The 21,083-nt window shown below is 39.9% G+C and overlaps 1 protein-coding gene across 8 annotated transcripts in view; it reads left to right on the top strand.

The window, feature by feature from the left end:
* The window catches only part of LLGL2 (LLGL scribble cell polarity complex component 2), a 111,684-nt gene extending 91,106 nt beyond the window's left edge, over nucleotides 1-20,578 (top strand). For all 8 annotated transcript variants that reach the window (XM_058168946.1, XM_058168942.1, XM_058168948.1 and 5 more), the window contains 9 exons: nucleotides 94-210; nucleotides 8,352-8,518; nucleotides 9,430-9,691; nucleotides 10,321-10,474; nucleotides 11,742-11,788; nucleotides 13,970-14,017; nucleotides 15,011-15,053; nucleotides 16,007-16,068; nucleotides 19,905-20,578. In XM_058168946.1, the coding sequence (XP_058024929.1) occupies nucleotides 94-210; nucleotides 8,352-8,518; nucleotides 9,430-9,691; nucleotides 10,321-10,474; nucleotides 11,742-11,788; nucleotides 13,970-14,017; nucleotides 15,011-15,053; nucleotides 16,007-16,068; nucleotides 19,905-19,909 (905 nt within the window). In that variant the 3' untranslated portion in view covers nucleotides 19,910-20,578. The remainder of the gene's footprint in view (nucleotides 1-93; nucleotides 211-8,351; nucleotides 8,519-9,429; nucleotides 9,692-10,320; nucleotides 10,475-11,741; nucleotides 11,789-13,969; nucleotides 14,018-15,010; nucleotides 15,054-16,006; nucleotides 16,069-19,904) is intronic.
* Nucleotides 20,579-21,083: the final 505 nt, after the last annotated feature.

The raw sequence follows: 21,083 nt of genomic DNA, 5'->3' as shown, positions 1-21,083 counted from the left end.
AACCCAGTGTGCATAAAACAAAACAAAAACCATTGTTTTTCATCACTTGTTATGCATGATAATTCCACTCATGAGTTCTATTACCCTTTTCAGGTTCTCGGCACAGCCCTTCTTTGTGGGCAGGTACTAATGGGGGCACAGTGTATGCCTTCTGCTTGCGCATTCCTCCAGCAGAGAGAAGAATGGATGAGCCTGTGAGAGCAGAGCAGGGTGAGTGGGACACACTGATGAACTGCATTTAGGGTTGAGGATGTGATGATCTTATCCGTTCTATCAGAAGGAGCTGACTTAGGATTTTTTCATAGGTGATAAATGGTCTTGAGGGTGATGAGTTCATAGTATATCAGAAAATCAGAAAACTGCTTGGGTATAAGGGTGGCCCTTAGATATTTGGGGAATGGATGTGCAGTCTCTGATGTACACAATAGATACAAACTCATGATAAACTGATCCAAACGAGACTGCAGAAAATACGACTTCAGTAATAGAGCTGTCAACGTCTGGGATGCACTACCTGACTCTGTGGTTTCTTCCCCGAATCCCCAAAACTTTTACCTTAGACTGTCTACTGTAGACCTCACCCCATTCCTAAGAGATCTGTAAGGGGCGTGCATAAGCGCACCAGCGTGCCTACCATCCCTGTCCTAATGTTTTCTTTTATTCGTACCCTTTACATGTGTTTATAATTATGTTTACACTTGTATCTGGCATAAAATACATGCTTGACTAAAATAAATAAAATAAATAAAAAAATGTATTTATACGTGGTGTAGTGTTCTGAGCTGCAGAGACCCATGGAGATGGTCGTGAGATTTATACAAAGAACATTCACACAATGTGCAAAAGAGACAATCAACAAGTTAAAAAAGGAACAAAAAGGCCAAAACACATCTCCACCAGCAACCAACACCCACATGAGCATAGAGTAGCACCAAGATTAACATCAAACCAGCAATCAAGAAGGAATCAAGGAACTGCCAAACAAGCTAACATTAAACTGCCCAACCAAAAGCCCACTAAGATCACTCCCACCAACACTGACCGAGCAAACTACTAGAATATCAACTAAGAGCAAATTCCATTCAGGTAGCACTAATTTGGGTAATGTTATCTAGTTTGGGTAATGAAACATCTGAAGAAAAAATAGAGCTCAGAGAGCAACAAGGAGCCCTCACTATTCCCTAATATTGCCATTATCAAACTTCTTCTTTTCAACCATAATTATCGGATATGTTGTGAGCCGAGATTCCCACAATATTTTAACCTATTCATTTTCAACTACTTTTTCCAGCTCTATATTCTCACCAATTTTCCATTACTGATATCCACAATATTTTTACAGATGTTCAGTGAGTCATTTTAGCATAACATTTTGGTGTTATGTCTTTGCAATCAGTTTGTGCAATCTTAATTGAAAAAGATGAGTATATAATCTATTTCTTTATGAGGATGATTTTCAGAGAAAATTATCCAATTATTTGAACATTATATGCTATTTGTTAGTGCTAAACAATTGTCCAAGCTTTAAAGTTTTGCCCTTTATCAGTTTTTAATTCTTGCATTTTTATTACATTTATCTTATCTTTCTAATATGGAGCTTAGAGCAAAATATATTTTTCTGCTCTTCTTTTTTTAGTTTTGCAATTGCCTGTGAGGGAAGTATGATTGTGAGAAAGTAACTAGACAAGGAAATTAGAAATTTGAACTCAGATCTCTCCATTCAGAGTCTAAAGCCACATTGGCTCTTCTTGAATTTCATCTGAGTCATGATGAAATCATTAAGGTGCTAACAATACATGCAAAACAAGGGAGCTGTGTTCCATCAGGAAATTAATCAAGTTAGCTAAAGAATGAATTTTTTACTTACATACACCTGGCATCTACAGTTCTAATAAGCCATGAGCTAAACCAATTAAACAGCTGCAATCGCACATTGCTCCCAGAAGCACGAAGCTGAAGCCTGAAGATGACGAATGAGACTTCGTCGAAACGTCGCCAAGACACTTCTAATTTTACACGGGAGAAAACCCGAACAACCAAAGACCTACATATATATATCTCGAAAGATATAAATATATATATATATATATATATATATATATATATATATATGTATATGTATATGTATATGTATGTGTATGTGTGTGTGTGTATATATATATATATATGTGTGTGTGTGTGTGTGTGTATATATATATATATATATATATATATGTTTTCTGAGGTTTTCACGGGTGTTTGTATATAGGTCTTTGGTTGTTCGGGTTTTCTCCCGTGTAAAATTGGAAGTGTCTTGGCGGCGTTTCGAAGTCTCATTCGTCATCTTCAGGCTTCAGCTTCGTGCTTCTGGGAGCAATGTGTGATCGCAGCTGTTTCTTCCTTTTAACTGCTAGTGGGGGTTTGAACTGATTGGGTGGGAGCTTGGCTGTGCTCTGATTGGATGGGGGTTTTTCTGTGCTCTGCTTGGCTGGGGGTGTGTCCTGTGTTGGTGGGGGCTTGGTTGTGCTCAGTCTAATCTGTGCTGCAGGGGAATTTGAGCTGGTGAGCTGCACTGCTGCTGTTTGGCTTCGTGTTCGTGGTCGTGCTACATCTTCGTAGTGGGTATCAGTCTGCTGCATGTATGGATTGGAGGGGTTTGAAGTGGCTAATGTTGCAGCTGCGGTCTGGCTTCTGGTCCTTGGTCGTGCTTCCTGATCAGTGTGGGTTTGGGTGTGCTTTTTGGGTGGATGTGTGGTGGTGACATCCTGTGTGGACCTCGTGAGTGTGGGTCTGGTGTCATTCCTCGTGTTAGGGACACGTTTGTCAATAAGGGCAGGTTTCCAAATGGCTGGTAGGCGGGAGGTATCATCTCGTTTGTTCATGCTGTGTGGGCGTTTTTCTATCTCGATGGCTTCTCTGATTATTCTGTTGTTAAAGTGTTCAGTTTTGGCGATAGTTCTGGTCTTTTTAAAGTCAATATCGTGTCCTGTGACTTTAAAGTGTTGGACCAGGGAAGAAGTTGGTTCCTCTTTTTTGAATGAGTTCTTGTGTTCTTCAATGCGTGCACTTATTCTTCTGTTGGTTTGTCCAATGTATGTGGTGGGGCAGGCGGTGCATGGGATTTCATATACTCCTTGATTTTCTAACTTGATTAGCACTTGATTTTCAACCATAATTATCGGATATGTTGTGAGCCGAAATTCCCACAATATTTTAACCTATTCATTTTCAACTACTTTTTCCAGCTCTATATTCTCACCAATTTTCCATTACTGATATCCACAATATTTTTACAGATGTTCAGTGAGTCATTTTAGCATAACATTTTGGTGTTATGTCTTTGCAATCAGTTTGTGCAATCTTAATTGAAAAAGATGAGTATATAATCTATTTCTTTATGAGGATGATTTTCAGAGAAAATTATCCAATTATTTGAACATTATATGCTATTTGTTAGTGCTAAACAATTGTCCAAGCTTTAAAGTTTTGCCCTTTATCAGTTTTTAATTCTTGCATTTTTATTACATTTATCTTATCTTTCTAATATGGAGCTTAGAGCAAAATATATTTTTCTGCTCTTCTTTTTTTAGTTTTGCAATTGCCTGTGAGGGAAGTATGATTGTGAGAAAGTAACTAGACAAGGAAATTAGAAATTTGAACTCAGATCTCTCCATTCAGAGTCTAAAGCCACATTGGCTCTTCTTGAATTTCATCTGAGTCATGATGAAATCATTAAGGTGCTAACAATACATGCAAAACAAGGGAGCTGTGTTCCATCAGGAAATTAATCAAGTTAGCTAAAGAATGAATTTTTTACTTACATACACCTGGCATCTACAGTTCTAATAAGCCATGAGCTAAACCAATTAAACAGCTGCAATCACACATTGCTCCCAGAAGCACGAAGCTGAAGCCTGAAGATGACGAATGAGACTTTGAAGCCGCCAAGACACTTCCAATTTTACGGAGAAAACCCGAACAACCAAAGACATATATATATATATATATATATATATATATATATATATATATATATATATATATATATATATATATATATATATATATATATATATATATATATTTGTTTTCTGAGGTTTTCACGGGTGTTTGTATATAGGTCTTTGGTTGTTCGGGTTTTCTCCGTGTAAAATTGGAAGTGTCTTGGCGACGTTTCGTCTCATTCGTCATCTTCAGGCTTCAACCGTGCTTCTAGGAGCAATGTGATTGCAGCTGTTTCTTCCTTTTTAACTGCTAGTGGGGGTTTGAACTGATTGGGTGGGAGCTTGGCTGTGCTCTGATTGGATGTGGGTTTTTTTGTGCTCTGATTGGATGGGGGTGTGTCCTGTTTGGGTGGGGGCTTGGTTGTGCTCAAATTAGTCTGAGTTGCAGGGGGATCTGAGCTGGTGAGCTGCACTGCTGCTGTTTGGCTTCGTGTTCGTGGTCGTGCTACATCTTCGTAGTGGGTGTCAGTCTGCTGCATGTATGGATTGGAGGGGTTTGAAGTGGCTAATGTTGCAGCTGCGGTCTGGCTTCTGGTCCTTGGTCGTGCTTCCTGATCAGTGTGGGTTTGGGTGTGCTTTCTGGGTGGATGTGTGGTGGTGACCACACTGATCAGGAAGCACGACCAAGGACCAGAAGCCAGACCGCAGCTGCAACATTAGCCACTTCAAACCCCTCCAATCCATACATGCAGCAGACTGACACCCACTACGAAGATGTAGCACGACCACGAACACGAAGCCAAACAGCAGCAGTGCAGCTCACTAGCTCAGATCCCCCTGCAACTCAGACTAATTTGAGCACAACCAAGCCCCCACCCAAACAGGACACACCCCCATCCAATCAGAGCACAAAAAAACCCACATCCAATCAGAGCACAGCCAAGCTCCCACCCAATCAGTTCAAACCCCCACTAGCAGTTAAAAAGGAAGAAACAGCTGCAATCACACATTGCTCCCAGAAGCACGAAGCTGAAGCCTGAAGATGACGAATGAGACTTCGTCGAAACGTCGCCAAGACACTTCCAATTTTACACGGGAGAAAACCCGAACAACCAAAGACCTATATACAAACACCCGTGAAAACCTCAGAAAACAAATATTGCACCTCTACGGGGAGGAAATCCACCATCTGACCAGGACCTATGAAAAACTAGAAGTCCAAAGAGCTTCCATTTTATGTGACCTCGCATTCCTACGAAACTGCCGCGATGAAAATTTAATCCCCAAATGCTTCCAATTGAAATTCCACTCCAACTCTGCAGCCACCAAACGCATCCTAAAAAGAACAGAATTGGCCTTAATCAGAAATGAACTTCACACAAAAAGATTCCTCCTAGATCAAATCAACAAAGATCTCCTCACACTTCACCTCAAACTCAGCAACAAGATGCACCCGGCACTTTGGGACAAATCCAAACAACTTGCCGTCTGGAGGGCCGAAACACAGACCACCCTCAAGACAGACACGCACACCAACAAACTCCGAAGACTACAAGAACGCCAGAAACAAACCCCTCCACCCTCACAGCAACACATGAAACAAACAGTGCATAACATCTCAGATAGGATCCTCACCAAAGCTGAAACCGATGTCCTTTCCAAAGGATTCAACTTTGCAGTCACTCCCAAATACATCCCCACTGAGACCATTATATGCGGAGTTGAAACCAGCCTGACCAAAATCAACCCTGATGACGCTAACAAAATCAGACTCGAGATCTCCAACATCCTCTGCACCAGCAAGCCACCCAAAAGCAACTTACCCAAAGAGGAACAGACAGCACTACTTAACCTGAAAAAAGATACCAGCATAATAATCCTACCAGCAGACAAGGGCAACGCCACGGTGGTTATGAACACATCTGACTACCAAACCAAATTAACCAACCTACTCCAAGACCCTGCATACAAGCCCCTAAAAACAGACCCCACCACCTACCTAGAAAAAACCACTAGATCCAAAATAAAAGCCTCCCCATCAGCGAAGAAATCCAACAAAGAATCATTCCCAGAGAGAAATCATCCAGATGCCCTAAGCTCTACGGCCTCCCAAGATACACAAAGAAGGAACCCCCACTCAGACCCATAGTCAGCTCCATAGGCTCACCTCTACAAAACCTAGCCAAATTTCTCGCCAAACAACTACAGCCCTATGCAGAATCCATCGCCTCACACGTAAAAACTCATTCCAGTTCATAGAGATCATAAAGAAACAAAACTTACAGCCCAGCGACCTACTCGTGAGCTTTGATGTCATATCCCTCTTCACCCAAGTGCCAATCAAAGAAGCCTTGACAGCTATCCAAAACAAATATAACCCCCCCAAGCACATACTAGATCTGACCAACCACTGCCTATCCAACACATACTTCATCTATAACGGACAAAAATACAAACAAATAGAAGGCGCACCCATGGGGTCACCCCTCTCACCTGTCATTGCCAACCTCTACATGGAACACTTTGAAACCCAAGCACTAGAAAAATCTGATCACAAACCCAAACTCTGGCTCAGATACGTAGACGACACCTTCATAATCTGGCCACACGGGAAAGAAAAACTTGAAAACTTCCTCACACACCTCAATAGCCTACACCCCAAAATACAGTTCACCATGGAAACAGAAGTTAACAACCAACTTCCCTTCCTAGATGTCTTAGTCTACAAGAAACCCAATGGCTCCCTAGGACACACCATCTACCAGAAGAAAACACACACAAACCGCTATCTGCATGCACTCTCACACCACCACCCAGCACAGATCAACTCCGTAGCCAAGACACTCATCTCTAGAACAAAATGCTTAGCTGACGAACAACACCTAAAACCGAACTACACACTCTCACAAACGTACTAACATCCAATGGATTCCAGAGAAATAAGATTACCAAACTAATCCAAAAGAACCCCCACTAAAACCCAAGACAGAGAGCAAGAAAATGGCACAGCCCTCCTCCCATATATAAAAGGCACCACAGACAGAATCAGCAAGATCCTCCACAAACATAACATCAAGACAGCATTCTGCACAAACCAAAAATATCCACCATCCTAAGAAACCCCAAAGACAAAATTGAGTTAGAAAATCAAGGAGTATATGAAATCCCATGCACCGCCTGCCCCACCACATACATTGGACAAACCAACAGAAGAATAAGTGCACGCATTGAAGAACACAAGAACTCATTCAAAAAGAGGAACCAACTTCTTCCCTGGTCCAACACTTTAAAGTCACAGGACACGATATTGACTTTAAAAGACCAGAACTATCGCCAAAACTGAACACTTTAACAACAGAATAATCAGAGAAGCCATCGAGATAGAAAACGCCCACACAGCATGAACAAACGAGATGATACCTCCGCCTACCAGCCATTTGGAAACCTGCCCTTATTGACAAACGTGTCCCTAACACGAGGAATGACACCAGACCCACACTCACGAGGTCCACACAGGATGTCACCACCACACATCCACCCAGAAAGCACACCCAAACCCACACTGATCAGGAAGCACGACCAAGGACCAGAAGCCAGACCGCAGCTGCAACATTAGCCACTTCAAACCCCTCCAATCCATACATGCAGCAGACTGACACCCACTACGAAGATGTAGCACGACCACGAACACGAAGCCAAACAGCAGCAGTGCAGCTCACCAGCTCAGATCCCCCTGCAACTCAGACTAATTTGAGCACAACCAAGCCCCCACCCAAACAGGACACACCCCCAGCCAATCAGAGCACAAAAAAACCCACATCCAATCAGAGCACAGCCAAGCTCCCACCCAATCAGTTCAAACCCCCACTAGCAGTTAAAAAGGAAGAAACAGCTGCAATCACACATTGCTCCCAGAAGCACGAAGCTGAAGCCTGAAGATGACGAATGAGACTTCGTCGAAACGTCGCCAAGACACTTCAATTTTACACGGAGAAAACCCGAACAACCAAAGACCTATATATATATATATATATATATATATATATATATATATATATATATATCACACACACACACACACACACACACACACACACACACACACACACACACACACACACACCTACATATAAACACCCGTGAAAACCTCAGAAAACAAATCTATCTATCTATCTATCTATCTATCTATCTATCTATCTATCTATCTATCTATCTATCTATCTATCTATCTATCTATCTATCTTAGGAAACATCACAATAGAGTGGGCAGTGATAATAATGACAATAAAAATACCATAAAAGCAATATAATAAAAGAAACACAAACCAAAAAAACACATCCCAAAGCAAAGCAGCTGCTTCTTCATTGATGTCTTGGACCTAGACCTTGCCTTATTGCTGTGTGCATTTTCTCTTCTCGTTTCTTTAGCCAAAGAGATCCAGCTAATGCATAGAGCCCCAGTTATTGGCATTATTATTCTGGATGGCCAAAGCACTCCTCTTCCTGAACCACTTGAAGTAGCACACGACCTCTCTAAAAGTCCCAACATGCAAGGTTGTCATCAGCTTCTTGTAGTGTCTGAAGAACAACTTAAGGTAACAGGGTTCTCTATATGTAAGGTTCTGTACACTGTGTGAATGCGTGATGCTCTTTGGAATGTAGTGTTCAAAGAACGTCTGGAAATACAGTGTTACTCCATTGCCTTTTCCTTGCTTTCAAGAGGCATTCAGTGACATGTATTACTAAACAAGGTTGCCCAGAGTTGAGAAGCATCCTGTAAATTAGGAAGGTTGATTTGCATGTGGCGGAAATTCCCAATTTTGTCTTGTCCACTCGTTGCCCGTTCTCAACATGTGTGACCTACACAGGGGGAAGAATAGCTGATTCAACATTGTTATCTTCATTACACCATCACCCAAAAGAATTTTAGAAAATGGGTGGGAAATGGGGACCCTAAATTGAGCAGAGTCTCCATTAATATAGGAGGATCTGTGCTGTGGGTAATTGCCCTATGCTTCTGGAAGTTGAAGAGAACAATTACTTGAAAAGGGCAGGAGTACAAACAGAGCCAGTAGACTCAACCTTCCCTTCCTTCTGCCCCAGCTACAGAATACCTGAACATTGTTTCATCATTACTAGCTCTTCACTTGACACCTTTCCCCAATTTATATTTGGTTTGGTGGCTTCCTTAAAAAGAAAGCAAATCAGGCTCAAATTGAAGACAGTACTCTGGAGTCCTGTCAGCAACGAATTGTACTCCATTTTCTGATGTTGTTTGTAGAAAGATATTGGCAAATGGTGAGAGTCTGATCATGGCCATGCAGAAATTCATTCATTTCTTTCTGTAGCTTGAGGCAGAAAATCATTGCTTTAAAAAAAAAAACAGGCTCTTTTGCTAGTGAAGGGGGGAAATGCTGCACTTTTCTCATTACAGGTTGACTGGCAGAGGCTTTGATGTAATTCTTCCACTAAGGAAGGAAATGATAGAGTTTGTTCATGTTGGCAGGTTTTCACGTTACCCAAAGTCGTCTCCAAACTGAAGTTGAAACTTACAGCTCTGGAAGGCTCCCGGGTGCGAAAAATGGCCGTTGCCAATTTTGTCAGCTCTAAGACTGAGCATAGCGAGAATGACTTGGCTGTCCTGACAAATCAGGGAGACATCCAGATTATCTCTCTGCCTTCACTTAAAATCCAAGCGCGTTATCCCTGTATTCGCAAGGAGGATGTGAGTGGCATTGCTTCCTGTGTGTTCACCCGATATGGACAAGGTAATATGAGGATCATCCACGAGTTACCACATGTTGGTGTGCTAGGCCTTTGAAATCTTTGAACTGATGCTTCAAGTTGAGAGCATAGAGATGTTTTGTCTTTGTACTTATAATGTTAGGAAGGCTAAGGAAGGATCAGGTTGCGGAAATGGGGAAGAATCATTTCCTTTTGCACTGAAACACAAATTTTGCTTAAACTAGTCTATTAATAAAGTGATCTCTACTTTAATATTTGCACAAAAGTGCCTTTATGAGGGAACAGCCCAAGGAATCAATATACATATTCTAGTTGCAATTTTTCATCCTTAGAATTTTTTTTTTACATGTCCATCCAAAAAACAGTTAGATACTTCATTGGGATCTTCAATAATAAAATCAATCTAATCGATTCAGATGTGACACTGGACATTGATCATGTAGTCTGCCCTGAATGTTTGTTCAGAAGTTAAGTCTGCTTTGCTCAGGCGCACTTATTTTCAAATAAGGGGATATTTACAGCTTCCATGTATGTTTGTAACCTTAATCTGTTTAGAAGGGAGAATGTGCATATGTAGGACTTTAGGAAACAAGACCCCCTTGCATTATATCTATCCCTCCTCAACTGGCTGTTTCTCCATCATTCCCTTCAGGATTCTATCTCATCTCCCCATCAGAATTTGAAAGATTTTCCCTTTCGCCAAAGTGGCTGGTGGAACCTCGATGTCTTGTCAAAGCATTGGAAAACAGAGAAAACAGCCACGGGCACAGCACATCTGGCACAGAAAGGACTTCAAAGAAACCGAAGTATGTCCGTCAGAGTTTCTGACTATCAAGTCAAGTATCCATTTTGTAATACAAAGTGTAACATTTGACAGTATGATTGATATTTTAATATTCTTGTGTTGTTGTTGAAGAACTTAAATCCTTAGGGAGCCTGGCCAGTGTTGAACAATATCATGATAATATTACCTATGCATTCATATTACTATAATTTTTGGAATGTATAATTCATGGAACTATGGGAAGACCTATGTCCAAAAGAGATCCATGTCTGATGTGGAAAAGATTTGAATAGATGTTGTTTTTTACTCTGTATATGAGCATAATATGTCAATGCGTCTGCTTGTTCCCTGATGTCCAATCAATCGATTTATAGGATTTACCCAGTGCAAGTAGTCCTTGAGTTATGATAGCAGTTGCAGTCATAAAGTGAGACACCATATGATCATACCAATTAGCGATAGCAATCCCTGCAGTCCCTATTGTATCAAGTGAAGATTGTGGGTCATTAAGTGAGCATCTCCTCACAAGGAGTGTGGGTTGCCTGCAAGACATGCCATAACCCCGGAGAGGTTTGAGGGGGGTGAATGGATTGGGTGGGTGGACAATTTACCCAAGCAATTTGAGTCCTTTCCTGCCAGGGAAGACTTTGCTTGTGGGATGCCAGCAGGGAAGGTTGCAAATCATGATCACATGACTCCAGGATGCTGCAACCCCCGTTAGTGTGAACCAGTTGCAAAGCACTCAGATTGAACATGTAACAGCAGGAGTACTAAGACAGCCAAAACTTTGAGGCTGGTCATAACCATCATTCATTCAATGATGGTCACTGAATGAGTGGTGATTAACTGAGGACTATCTAAGTATCACTTTTCAATAACCTTAAGTTGCTCAGTTGTGTATTTCTGGGCAAATGAAGCCTGAGATTCCTAACTTTTTTAAAGTGGATAGAATATAAATCTATCTGTGAAACCAAGCTATTCACCTCTAGGGAAATGTTCTAGCTCAGGGGTGTCAAACTCATGTTGTCATCACATGGCGTATCGGGACTTATTTTCCCCTTTGCTAAACTGGGGGTGGGCATGGCCAGCAGCATGTGACGTTTCTGGCCCATGGGCCATAAGTTTGATACCCCTGTTCTAGGTGTTCTCTTTCTAAATGTTGCAAGTTGTGACTTAAATAAAACTTGGCTTGCTGTAATGTTAGTACTAAAGAATACTGCTTGATATATCAAGTTCTGAGCCAGAACTATTGAAGAATTGGTCTCATTGGGTTTTTTCTTTTTTTGCAGCAGCGTTAGGGAATCAAGACAAACCTCTGGTGAAGCAGGTGGTGATGGTAAGTATTTGGAACTCAGTTGCTTTTTTGCCTATCATAGAAAACGATGGTATCTTGAATTTCTTCCCTTGCATTGTATCCCATAGAATAGAATTTTTTATTGGCCAGGTGTGATTGGATACACAAGGTATTTGTCTTCGGTGCATAAGCTTTCAGTGTACATAAAAGCTATAAGTGATAGGTAGCATCTCTTGGCCTGGAAGTAAATGGAGCATAATGCTTTACTCCTTTCCATCCCTATGACCAATTCATCAGGTTGGTAGCAGGGAACCTTATAATTCCCACTTCAGGTTCAAGCAGTTGGTTTACCTTATACTGTTTTGTTTAACACTTGTTGAACCATTAAAGCATGACAACTAGTAATACTACTAATACTAATAACAGTTAATCAATAGGTGCTATGTCCATGTCTCTGCATGGTCTGAATCACCTTTCTTCTTCAAATCTGAATCATTGCAGTCATTTTACGGTAGATTTGAATTTCAAAATTGGGTTTTGGTATGCAGAAGTAAGTCATGGCCTTCATTGTTCAGAGGATTTAAGGACCTGTCCGCCATTTTAATAACTTTTAAGACATTTTTCTCTTTCTGTGTTGATGATACATTCACTCTCGGGTCTATCTGGACCCGTTCCAGTCCGGCTTCTGACCCGGATATAGCACGGAGACAGCTTTGGTCGCGTTGGTGGATGACCTCTGGAGGGCCAGGGACAGGGGTTGTTCCTCTGCCCTGGTCCTATTAGATCTCTCAGCGGCTTTTGATACCATCGACCATGGTATCCTGCTGCGCCGGTTGCGGGGGTTGGGAGTGGGAGGCACCGTTTATCGGTGATTCTCCTCCTATCTCTCCGACCAGTCGCAGACTGGTCCGACCGGTCGCAGACGGTGTTGACAGGGGGGCAGAGGTCGACCGCGAGGCACCTTACCTGTGGGGTGCCACAGGGGTCGATTCTCTCGCCCCTCCTGTTCAACATCTATATGAAGCCGTTGGGCGAGATCATCAGTGGCTTCGGGGTGAGATATCAGCTGTACACTGATGATACTCAGCTGTACTTTTCCACCCCGGGCCACCCCAACGAAGCTGTCGAAGTACTGTCCCGGTGTTTGGAAGCCGTACGGGTCTGGATGGGGAGGAACAGGCTCAAGCTCAATCCCTCCAAGACAGAGTGGCTGTGGATGCCGGCACCCCGATACAGTCAGCTGCAGCCGCAGCTGACTGTTGGGGGCAAGTTATTGGCCCCAAAGGAGGGAGTGCGCAACTTGGGTGTTCTCCTGGATGCACGGCTGTCGTTTGAAGACCATTTGGCGGCCGTCTCCAGGAGAGCCTTTCACCAGGTTCGCCTGGTTCGCCAGTTGCGCCCTTTCTTTGATCTGGATGCCCTATGCACAGTCACTCATGCTCTTGTTACCTCCCGCCTGGATTATTGCAATGCTCTCTACATGGGGCTCCCCTTGAGATGCACTCGGAGGCTTCAGTTGGTCCAGAATGCATCTGCGCGGGTGATAGAGGGAGTCTCATGTAGCTCCCATGTAACACCTCTCCTGCGCAGACTGCACTGGCTTCCTGTTGCCTTTCGGGTGCATTTCAAGGTTTTGGTTACCACCTTTAAAGCGCTCCATGGCTTGGGGCCTGGGTACTTACGGGACCGCCTGCTGTTACCTCATGCCTCCCACCGACCCGTACGCTCACACAGAGAGGGACTTCTCAGGGTGCCGTCCGCCAGGCAATGTCGGCTGGCGGCCCCCAGGGGAAGATCCTTCTCTGTGGGGGCTCCTACTCTTTGGAATGAACTTCCCCCTGGTTTACGCCAAATACCTGACCTTCGGACCTTTCGCCGCGAACTGAAAACATATTTGTTTGTTCGCGCGGGGCTTTCTTAAATTGTCTAGATTCCGAATTTTAAATTTTATTTAAGTCTTAAATTGGGGTTTTTAGATTTTTAACCATTTTAATTTTCGGCCACACTGTATAATAAGTTTTTTAATTTACTTTTAATTGTACATTGTTTCTTTTTACCTTGGCTGTACACCGCCCTGAGTCCTTCGGGAGAAGGGCGGTCTATAAATCTAATAAAATAATAATAATAAATAAATAAAGTAAAATAAATACTCTCAAAATCCTATTTTTGTCTCTAGACTGTGAGAATTAGTTGCTCTAATATTAATTTGATTTTTTTTCCCAGAAAGAATGACTGGTAGGCTGATGGAACATGCCCTCCTCAATGATGAAAGTAAGAAAAAGGGTTGTGAAATGGACTTTTTGTGGAAATTATCCTGTGTTTTTACTAATGCAGTTTCAACTACTTGTTTTTCCACCCAAAGGCATGTAACTTCAATAGATTTCTTTTTAAGTTGTATGTTTTGGGTGTTTAATAGATCAGATTTAATATATCTGAAAAAGGGTTGTGAAATGGACTTTTTGTGGAAATTATCCTGTGTTTTTACTAATGCAGTTTCGACTACTTGTTTTTCTACCCAAAGGCATGTAACTTCAATAGATTTCTTTTTAAGTTGTATGTTTTGGGTGTTTAATAGATCAGATTTAATATATCTGAGATGACTAATAGGCATTATTTAGCATAGCTGGCCATTTGTGTATGATGTGTACTCTTCAATACTTGCATCACATAGTTTTCAGCTGTTGTTCATAATTCAATTGCTAATATGCTTAAAAACCAAACCACATTTACTTTGTGTCTGATCTGGACACAATGGTAAGTTATCACATCTGTGAAATGGACTTTTTGTGGAAATTATCCTGTGTTTTTACTAATGCAGTTTCAACTACTTGTTTTTCCACCCAAAGGCATGTAACTTCAATAGATTTCTTTTTAAGTTGTATGTTTTGGGTGTTTAATAGATCAGATTTAATATATCTGAGATGACTAATAGGCATTATTTAGCATAGCTGGCCATTTGTGTATGATGTGTACTCTTCAATACTTGCATCACATAGTTTTCAGCTGTTGTTCATAATTCAATTGCTAATATGCTTAAAAACCAAACCACATTTACTTTGTGTCTGATCTGGACACAATGGTAAGTTATCACATCTGTGAAATGGATAATGTTAACCTACCTAACAAAACAGTTTAAGAGAAGTTTCAGTGTAAAAAGTGTTCTGCAGCTCCAAAATGTTACATTCACTTACTTTTTCTATATTTCTTCCAGGCTGTGATGATATAGGCACCTATATTTCTCATGACTTTTTTCTCTCCTTTCAGATGTTCTGAAGGAAATCCAGAGTACTCTGGAAGATGGGAGAGGGTAAGTATGATAGACCCATATTTGTGATGTCTGTTAAAGAATTAATTTGGTAGGTCACAAGTTCAGATGTAGTAAAGGGAAGGGAAGATCAATAATGTTTTTTGGTATTTTTGGAGATAAAACATTCTGAAGGAAGAGGGGATGTTAGCATTTGTATTCTAATTGCATGGCTTTCAGCCAATTTGGATGAGTTGCATGTATTTTTTGTTTTAGGAAGAACTTTTAAATGGTAAAAAGACATTAAGACTTTTGAACTAGGTCATGGGTGTCAAATTGGTGGCCCATGGGCCAGATGCATCACGCAGAGGCCACGCCCACCCCAGCTCAGCGAAGGGGAAAAGTCATGAAACATCATGTGACAGCAACGTGACATCGCAAGTTTGACACCCGTGAACTAGGTCTTCCTTTTGATAGCTAGAGTATGTAATTGAGTTGTTTCCTTTTTGAGGAGACAGTCTTTCCTAAATAGTAAATAAATTTGCTTAGAAATAGGAAGTTGCATGTGTGTATGATATACACATATTATGTGTGTATCCAATGAGAACAAAATGGAAAGTTGATTGGAGTTAATGGTATGAATTTGGTTTTTTTCCAATTAATTCAGTTTGTAGCACTTGGAGAGATATTTTTTCTTAGAAAGACGGCTGCTTTTTGTCCCAAAGTTGCCTTCTAAAAGGCAACTTTTTTGGTTTTTGTCTCTGAAAACTTTTGCTTCTTTAAACAACCATGACCTGGATGATTGAGAGTCTCCATAGACACAGCTACTTTTTTCTGACTCCAAAAATCCATGAAATACTGTTGCAATGTATTACTTGCATATGTTTGCTTGGGAAGAAACTGCCACTATATACTGTATATGAAAATGTTACGGCATAAGCTGGCTATCTCATAATCTCCTGTTTTTCATTTCGTGTTGTTTTTTGTTTTGTTTTGTTTTCTTTTTTTTTGGGTAGGAATTACTATAATAGAAGTTCAGGAAGAATCCAAGTAGGGCATACGTTAAGTAATGGAGGAGGTAAGTTAACTTTATATTTTTACTTGTAGTCGATATTGAAACATAATAAACTATGGCTTATTACAAAAATATATTGCTTCCTACTCTTCATTTGGGGCTGCTGAGCAGTCCTATAAAATTTTTTCTCTTTAACGTGAATAAGAAACAACTAGTTTCTCTGAACGTGAGGATGTTAGCAAACTAGAATTGTATCTAGTTTGAATTTTTCCCAATAATTTTATTATGGTTATTATGGTTTATTTTTAAAAAATGAAACTAACAAACCTAATACAAATATGTATATATATATATAAAAAGAAAGTGAAAAGTAAGAAAAAAAATCCCTCCCAAAAGATAGTAAGTAAAAGAAACTTTCCTCTTCATCCATAATAAGCATATTCAACATTAACAATTTATGACTGTCTCTTAAAATTACAACCAGATACATCTTAATTCTGTACTTCATCACATTGTCTATAAACTCATCTCTAAATTGCAGGATCCAGTTTGGCTCATCTCTAAATCTTCAGCTCTCCTTATTGATCAATAAAGGTCCAGTAAAAATTAACAAAAATAACTAACAACATAACTATAAAACCCCTCTTTCCATTTAGTCTATATCCTCTTCTTAACAAACATTAAAAAAGAATAAAATTGAAAACTATTAAACATTACCAGAAAGTTACATATCCAAAAATGATAACATAAATTTTACAAATGAATCCATTGCAGCACTGAACATTTCCAAACCAGATAACTACGAAATACCACCAAAGATAGCAAATCATTATTTATCTACAGTCAAATAAACCAATTTTGTAGGCATTTTTTCCTTCTTTCTCCTAGCCATCCTTAAGTACCACAGATAAAATTCTGATTCCTGTTTTCTTATAGTCTCTTTGCTTCATCTGTTGAAGTTCTTATCTTTATCCAAGCCCATTTATAATTTCTGTGAAGTTAATTCCAATAAATCTCTGACATTCTAATTTACAAGAATAGTTCACATTGCTCTTAGGGTACATTGTTTGTATGTCCTTTTTTATTTTTAAATGATCATCCAATTCTACTGTAAATCCAGCATTCCATCTCATTTTTGTAATTTGTTTAATAATTGTAATTTGAAGTCCGGTCTGTTGTTTTCAAAGGAGTTGGTTCATTTTCGGTAGCAACGTTTAGTTCCAGTAAAGAGTTAAAAAGCTCAAGGACTTCTTCATAGGCCCACATATCAAATGTTTCCTATCACATGCTTTAGTAATAGACCTTCAAAGTCTTGCTTTGCAGGGAAACAAAACAGACTTTTCCTACAGGAAAGGATCTTTCTAATTAGTTTCAAAGTGTTTCTTTAAACCAGTTTCATGAGGCATTAGCATTTAAACTCTAAAAACAACTCTAAAGCCACTTCCTTGCTATATATTGCAAAAAGTTATCAAAATAAATAAATATCTTACAAAGCTGAAAAGGTGTAGTTTCCTTAAAAAAAAACCTCAGCCAGCAACTTACAGGCTTGCAGTTCTGAAGGTTTTTCAATCTTAAAGTGGCAGTTCAAAAAATTAAACTCCAGAGTGATTAAAAAGATGAGGTTTTGGTCATGCCTTGAATCCATGAAAGGCTTCATTTAGGGTTCAGAACAGGATGGAACCTACAATTCAGTTAATTGCATGTGGCAAATTCTATCATCTGCACCCAAAAATCAGCTATTAAGGTATACATGTATATTAGTAAACTTTATATGCTGTTATTCCCAATAAGGAACATATGTGCATCTCCAGAGCTCTTTTTATTCCAGAGAGAATTTCAGCAGTCTGGGCCTCATATCCAGTTGCCTTTTCAGCCATAGTGGCCCTGCAATCTGCACCAGAGTGGAGAAAAATGTGGGCACCAAGTTGCCTTGCTTCAATGAAAGCCTGGATTGTGTCCCGATATCTTTTTGTAAAAAATGTTTATTAAATATTCGTAATATAAATACAAATTAAAATAAAGAAAGTAGGAAAAGGGGGAAGGAAAAAAGGGGGAAGAGAGAAATGTGGGGTAGAGAGAAAAAGAAGAAAAATGTGTCAACTTCCAACTTTTCTCAGAACAGTAGAATAAAAATAAGATACAGCCTCGCTTTTTCCTTTGACATACCGTATTTTTCAGAGTATATGACGTACCTTTTCCACCCCTAAAAGGGGGTGAAAATTCGGGTACATCTTATACACTGAATGTAGCCCTGCCCACCCACTGGCTCCCACACTGTGGCCTCTTCCTCCCAGCAATTTCCCTCCTTGCAGCAAGCAGCAAGAAGAAGCAGCCCATTTCAGCTTCAGCACAGCCTAACTAGCACAAATTGATTGTCTGTTGGATCGGCCTCCCGACCCTCAGCTTTTTCAGGCTGCAGGGATTGCCATTGCCTATTGCTGAGCGGGCCTCTGCTGCTTGCTGCATGGAGGTAAATTGCTGGGAGCAGGGTTTTTTTCTTGTGCTCATCAAGCTATGCTGAAAACGAAAATGAAAGTAAAGCAGGCTGTTTGCAGTTTGCTGCATTGAAGCAAAATTGCTGGGAGGCAGAGGCAGATTTCTTTTTCTTGTTTTCCTCACCAAAAAAGGTAGGTGTGTCTTATAGTCCAGAGCGTCTTATATACTGCGAAAAATACGGTATTTAATATACTAGGCATTTCTATAACAGATTTCATTTTTTTCCTGTCTTTCAGTCTAGAACTGGTTTCCAAGTAGAAACAAAACAATGTATTTTTCAATTAAAGCATTTGATTCCATCATCTCTGCTAGCTCCATCAGTTTCTCCATCCATTCTTTCATTGTGAGGATTAATGTATCTTTCCCTTTTTAAGCATGAAGAATTCCTGCTGCAGTCAGGGTTGTCAAATTCATGTCATCACGGCAGCATCACATGACATATCGCATCTTTCCCCCCCTTCGCTAAAACCAGGCATGGGCATGGCCAGCATGTGACACATCCAGCCTGTGGGCCACGAATTTGACAGCCCACAGGCAACAGTAACAGATTTTTTTTTAAAGTTCCTTGTCCAGTTACTAGGTCCTGATATGATGGAAACCTTAATCTTGTTTTATCCAGAAGAAAAGGTTGTTCTTAAAGCCTATTTTGCTCTTCAAAGGCAGCCTTTTCATGACAATTCTTGACATTATGGTTGTCAACAAGACTGTTCAGTATTTTTTTCCCCAGACTCTTATTTTTCTACAAATGAATGGAGAGGATTTATTCATTTTCCTCCTACATTCTTTTTCTCTCTTTAAGAGAGACTACTGGGAACCTAGCCAGAATTTAATACAAAACCCAACATACTAACAGAGCCTTTTGGCCCTCTTTTTTTCCTTCTTGGAAGAATTGTTTAGCTCCTTTTTCCAAAAGGCCTAGCAACAGTGGAACATTTCTAGCAGGAGCTGCTAGAGAGATGGGGTTGGCATTTCTTGGACTATTTTCTTACTATGTCAGGCCAGTTAGAAGCTGCTGGATGAATCAAACACCATTGTGTAAATAGATAAATGATGTCACCAACACAGAGTTTGAGCTAGGGGGAAATACCAGCAAGTAGTACATAGATTATTTCTGTCATGTATCTTTAAAAGCTACAAATATTAAATATACAGTCTGGCCCAAGCTAGTTAGATGTGCTGAGACAATATCCAGTTATTCACTTTTGTGGTCAGTACCTGCACTGGGTCAAATAAATTCAATGTTTCATTAGTCAACTGACGGTATAAACTAGCTAGAAATCATGGAACTTCTAAATCCATCGTATCTGGTTATTGCATTAGGTTGGCAAAGACTGTTGTAAATTGAATAATGATATGTTAAGTCTTCAAGTTATGTAGAGTAACTGCTTTTTTCTTTCCAACAGAATGATTGTGCCTTGGCGTGTCGTTTGTGAAGTTTGGGCATTTAAAAGGAGTGCCATAACACTACTGTCGTAGGTACATCATCGTCAGGGCTGAGAAGCATCCCCTGGCCAGGGCTTCGGATAAAATTGAAGGGCTGCATCCTTTTCCTCATTGTGCCTCACCTGAAGCTCGTACCTATCTTGAGTTATCCGCCTTGTGAAGAGACTGGAACCATTCTAGCCTCTTCCTTTTTATGCCTCTGGATCTGTGTTTTGCAATTCTTCAAGTGTTTGCACAATTTATTTCCTTTTTAAATATATATATATATTTGTACTGGGATGGGTTTTAAATTATAAAAATTACTGTTTTGGAAGCAGACCTTTAAAAATAAGTACTGTTTCCACTAAGATTATTATTTTTTGTACATTTTTAAAATCATAATGGGTGTTTAACAGAGGCATATTTTAGAAGTGTGCTTTTTAAAAAAATGATTGAAATAATATATGTCACTTTAAATCCCTGTGGCTGCTCCAATGAAGTTTTTGTCGTATTACAGTACTGTTAAATTGTTTGGCAGATTGGGTAGATTATTTTTGTAGCTGTTCAGTTGTGAGCAAACTAATCAAATTTAACTTGATTTGTATGTGAACACTACATTAATTTTTCTTGAAATAAAACAGTACCTTTACTTTTTTTTTTTCTTGTGGCCAACATATTTTGTGATACTATCTTAATTTTACAGTCTCTGAAGTGTTTAGAATATCTATAAATTCCAAATGCTTGGGTTTCTTTTTCTCATGTTTTGCTATCCTTTTAACTTTAAATTTAAAATAATCTAAACCATTCCTTCACAAGTAGTTTTGCAAAATCCTTTTTAATATATGCAATTTCTCCACATACTGTATATTTCAAAGTACATGTTTCCCACTTTGAAGAGATGCTGTAGGCCAAATATATAACAAGTTTTTATTACAATCATTAATGCATTTTTCTATGTAATTGTGAGCCCTGTTATAATCCATTGAAAGTAAATCTAATCCACCAAATTCCACAGAACTATCCTGACTGGATCTTTGTCAGTTAACTTTATTTCCAAGTTCTGTGCAAAGGATTATATAATATAATGCTTCTCTAGGACAGTAATGGTGAATGTAGGACAAGTCGGTCAAAGGCAACATGCCACGATGCTTTGGATCATG

Source organism: Ahaetulla prasina, chromosome 2 (assembly GCF_028640845.1).
Source record: "Ahaetulla prasina isolate Xishuangbanna chromosome 2, ASM2864084v1, whole genome shotgun sequence".
In the NCBI taxonomy this organism is placed as follows: Eukaryota; Metazoa; Chordata; class Lepidosauria; order Squamata; family Colubridae; genus Ahaetulla; species Ahaetulla prasina.
Note: the sequence above shows the minus strand (reverse complement) of the source record. Positions and strands in the feature narration are given on the sequence as shown.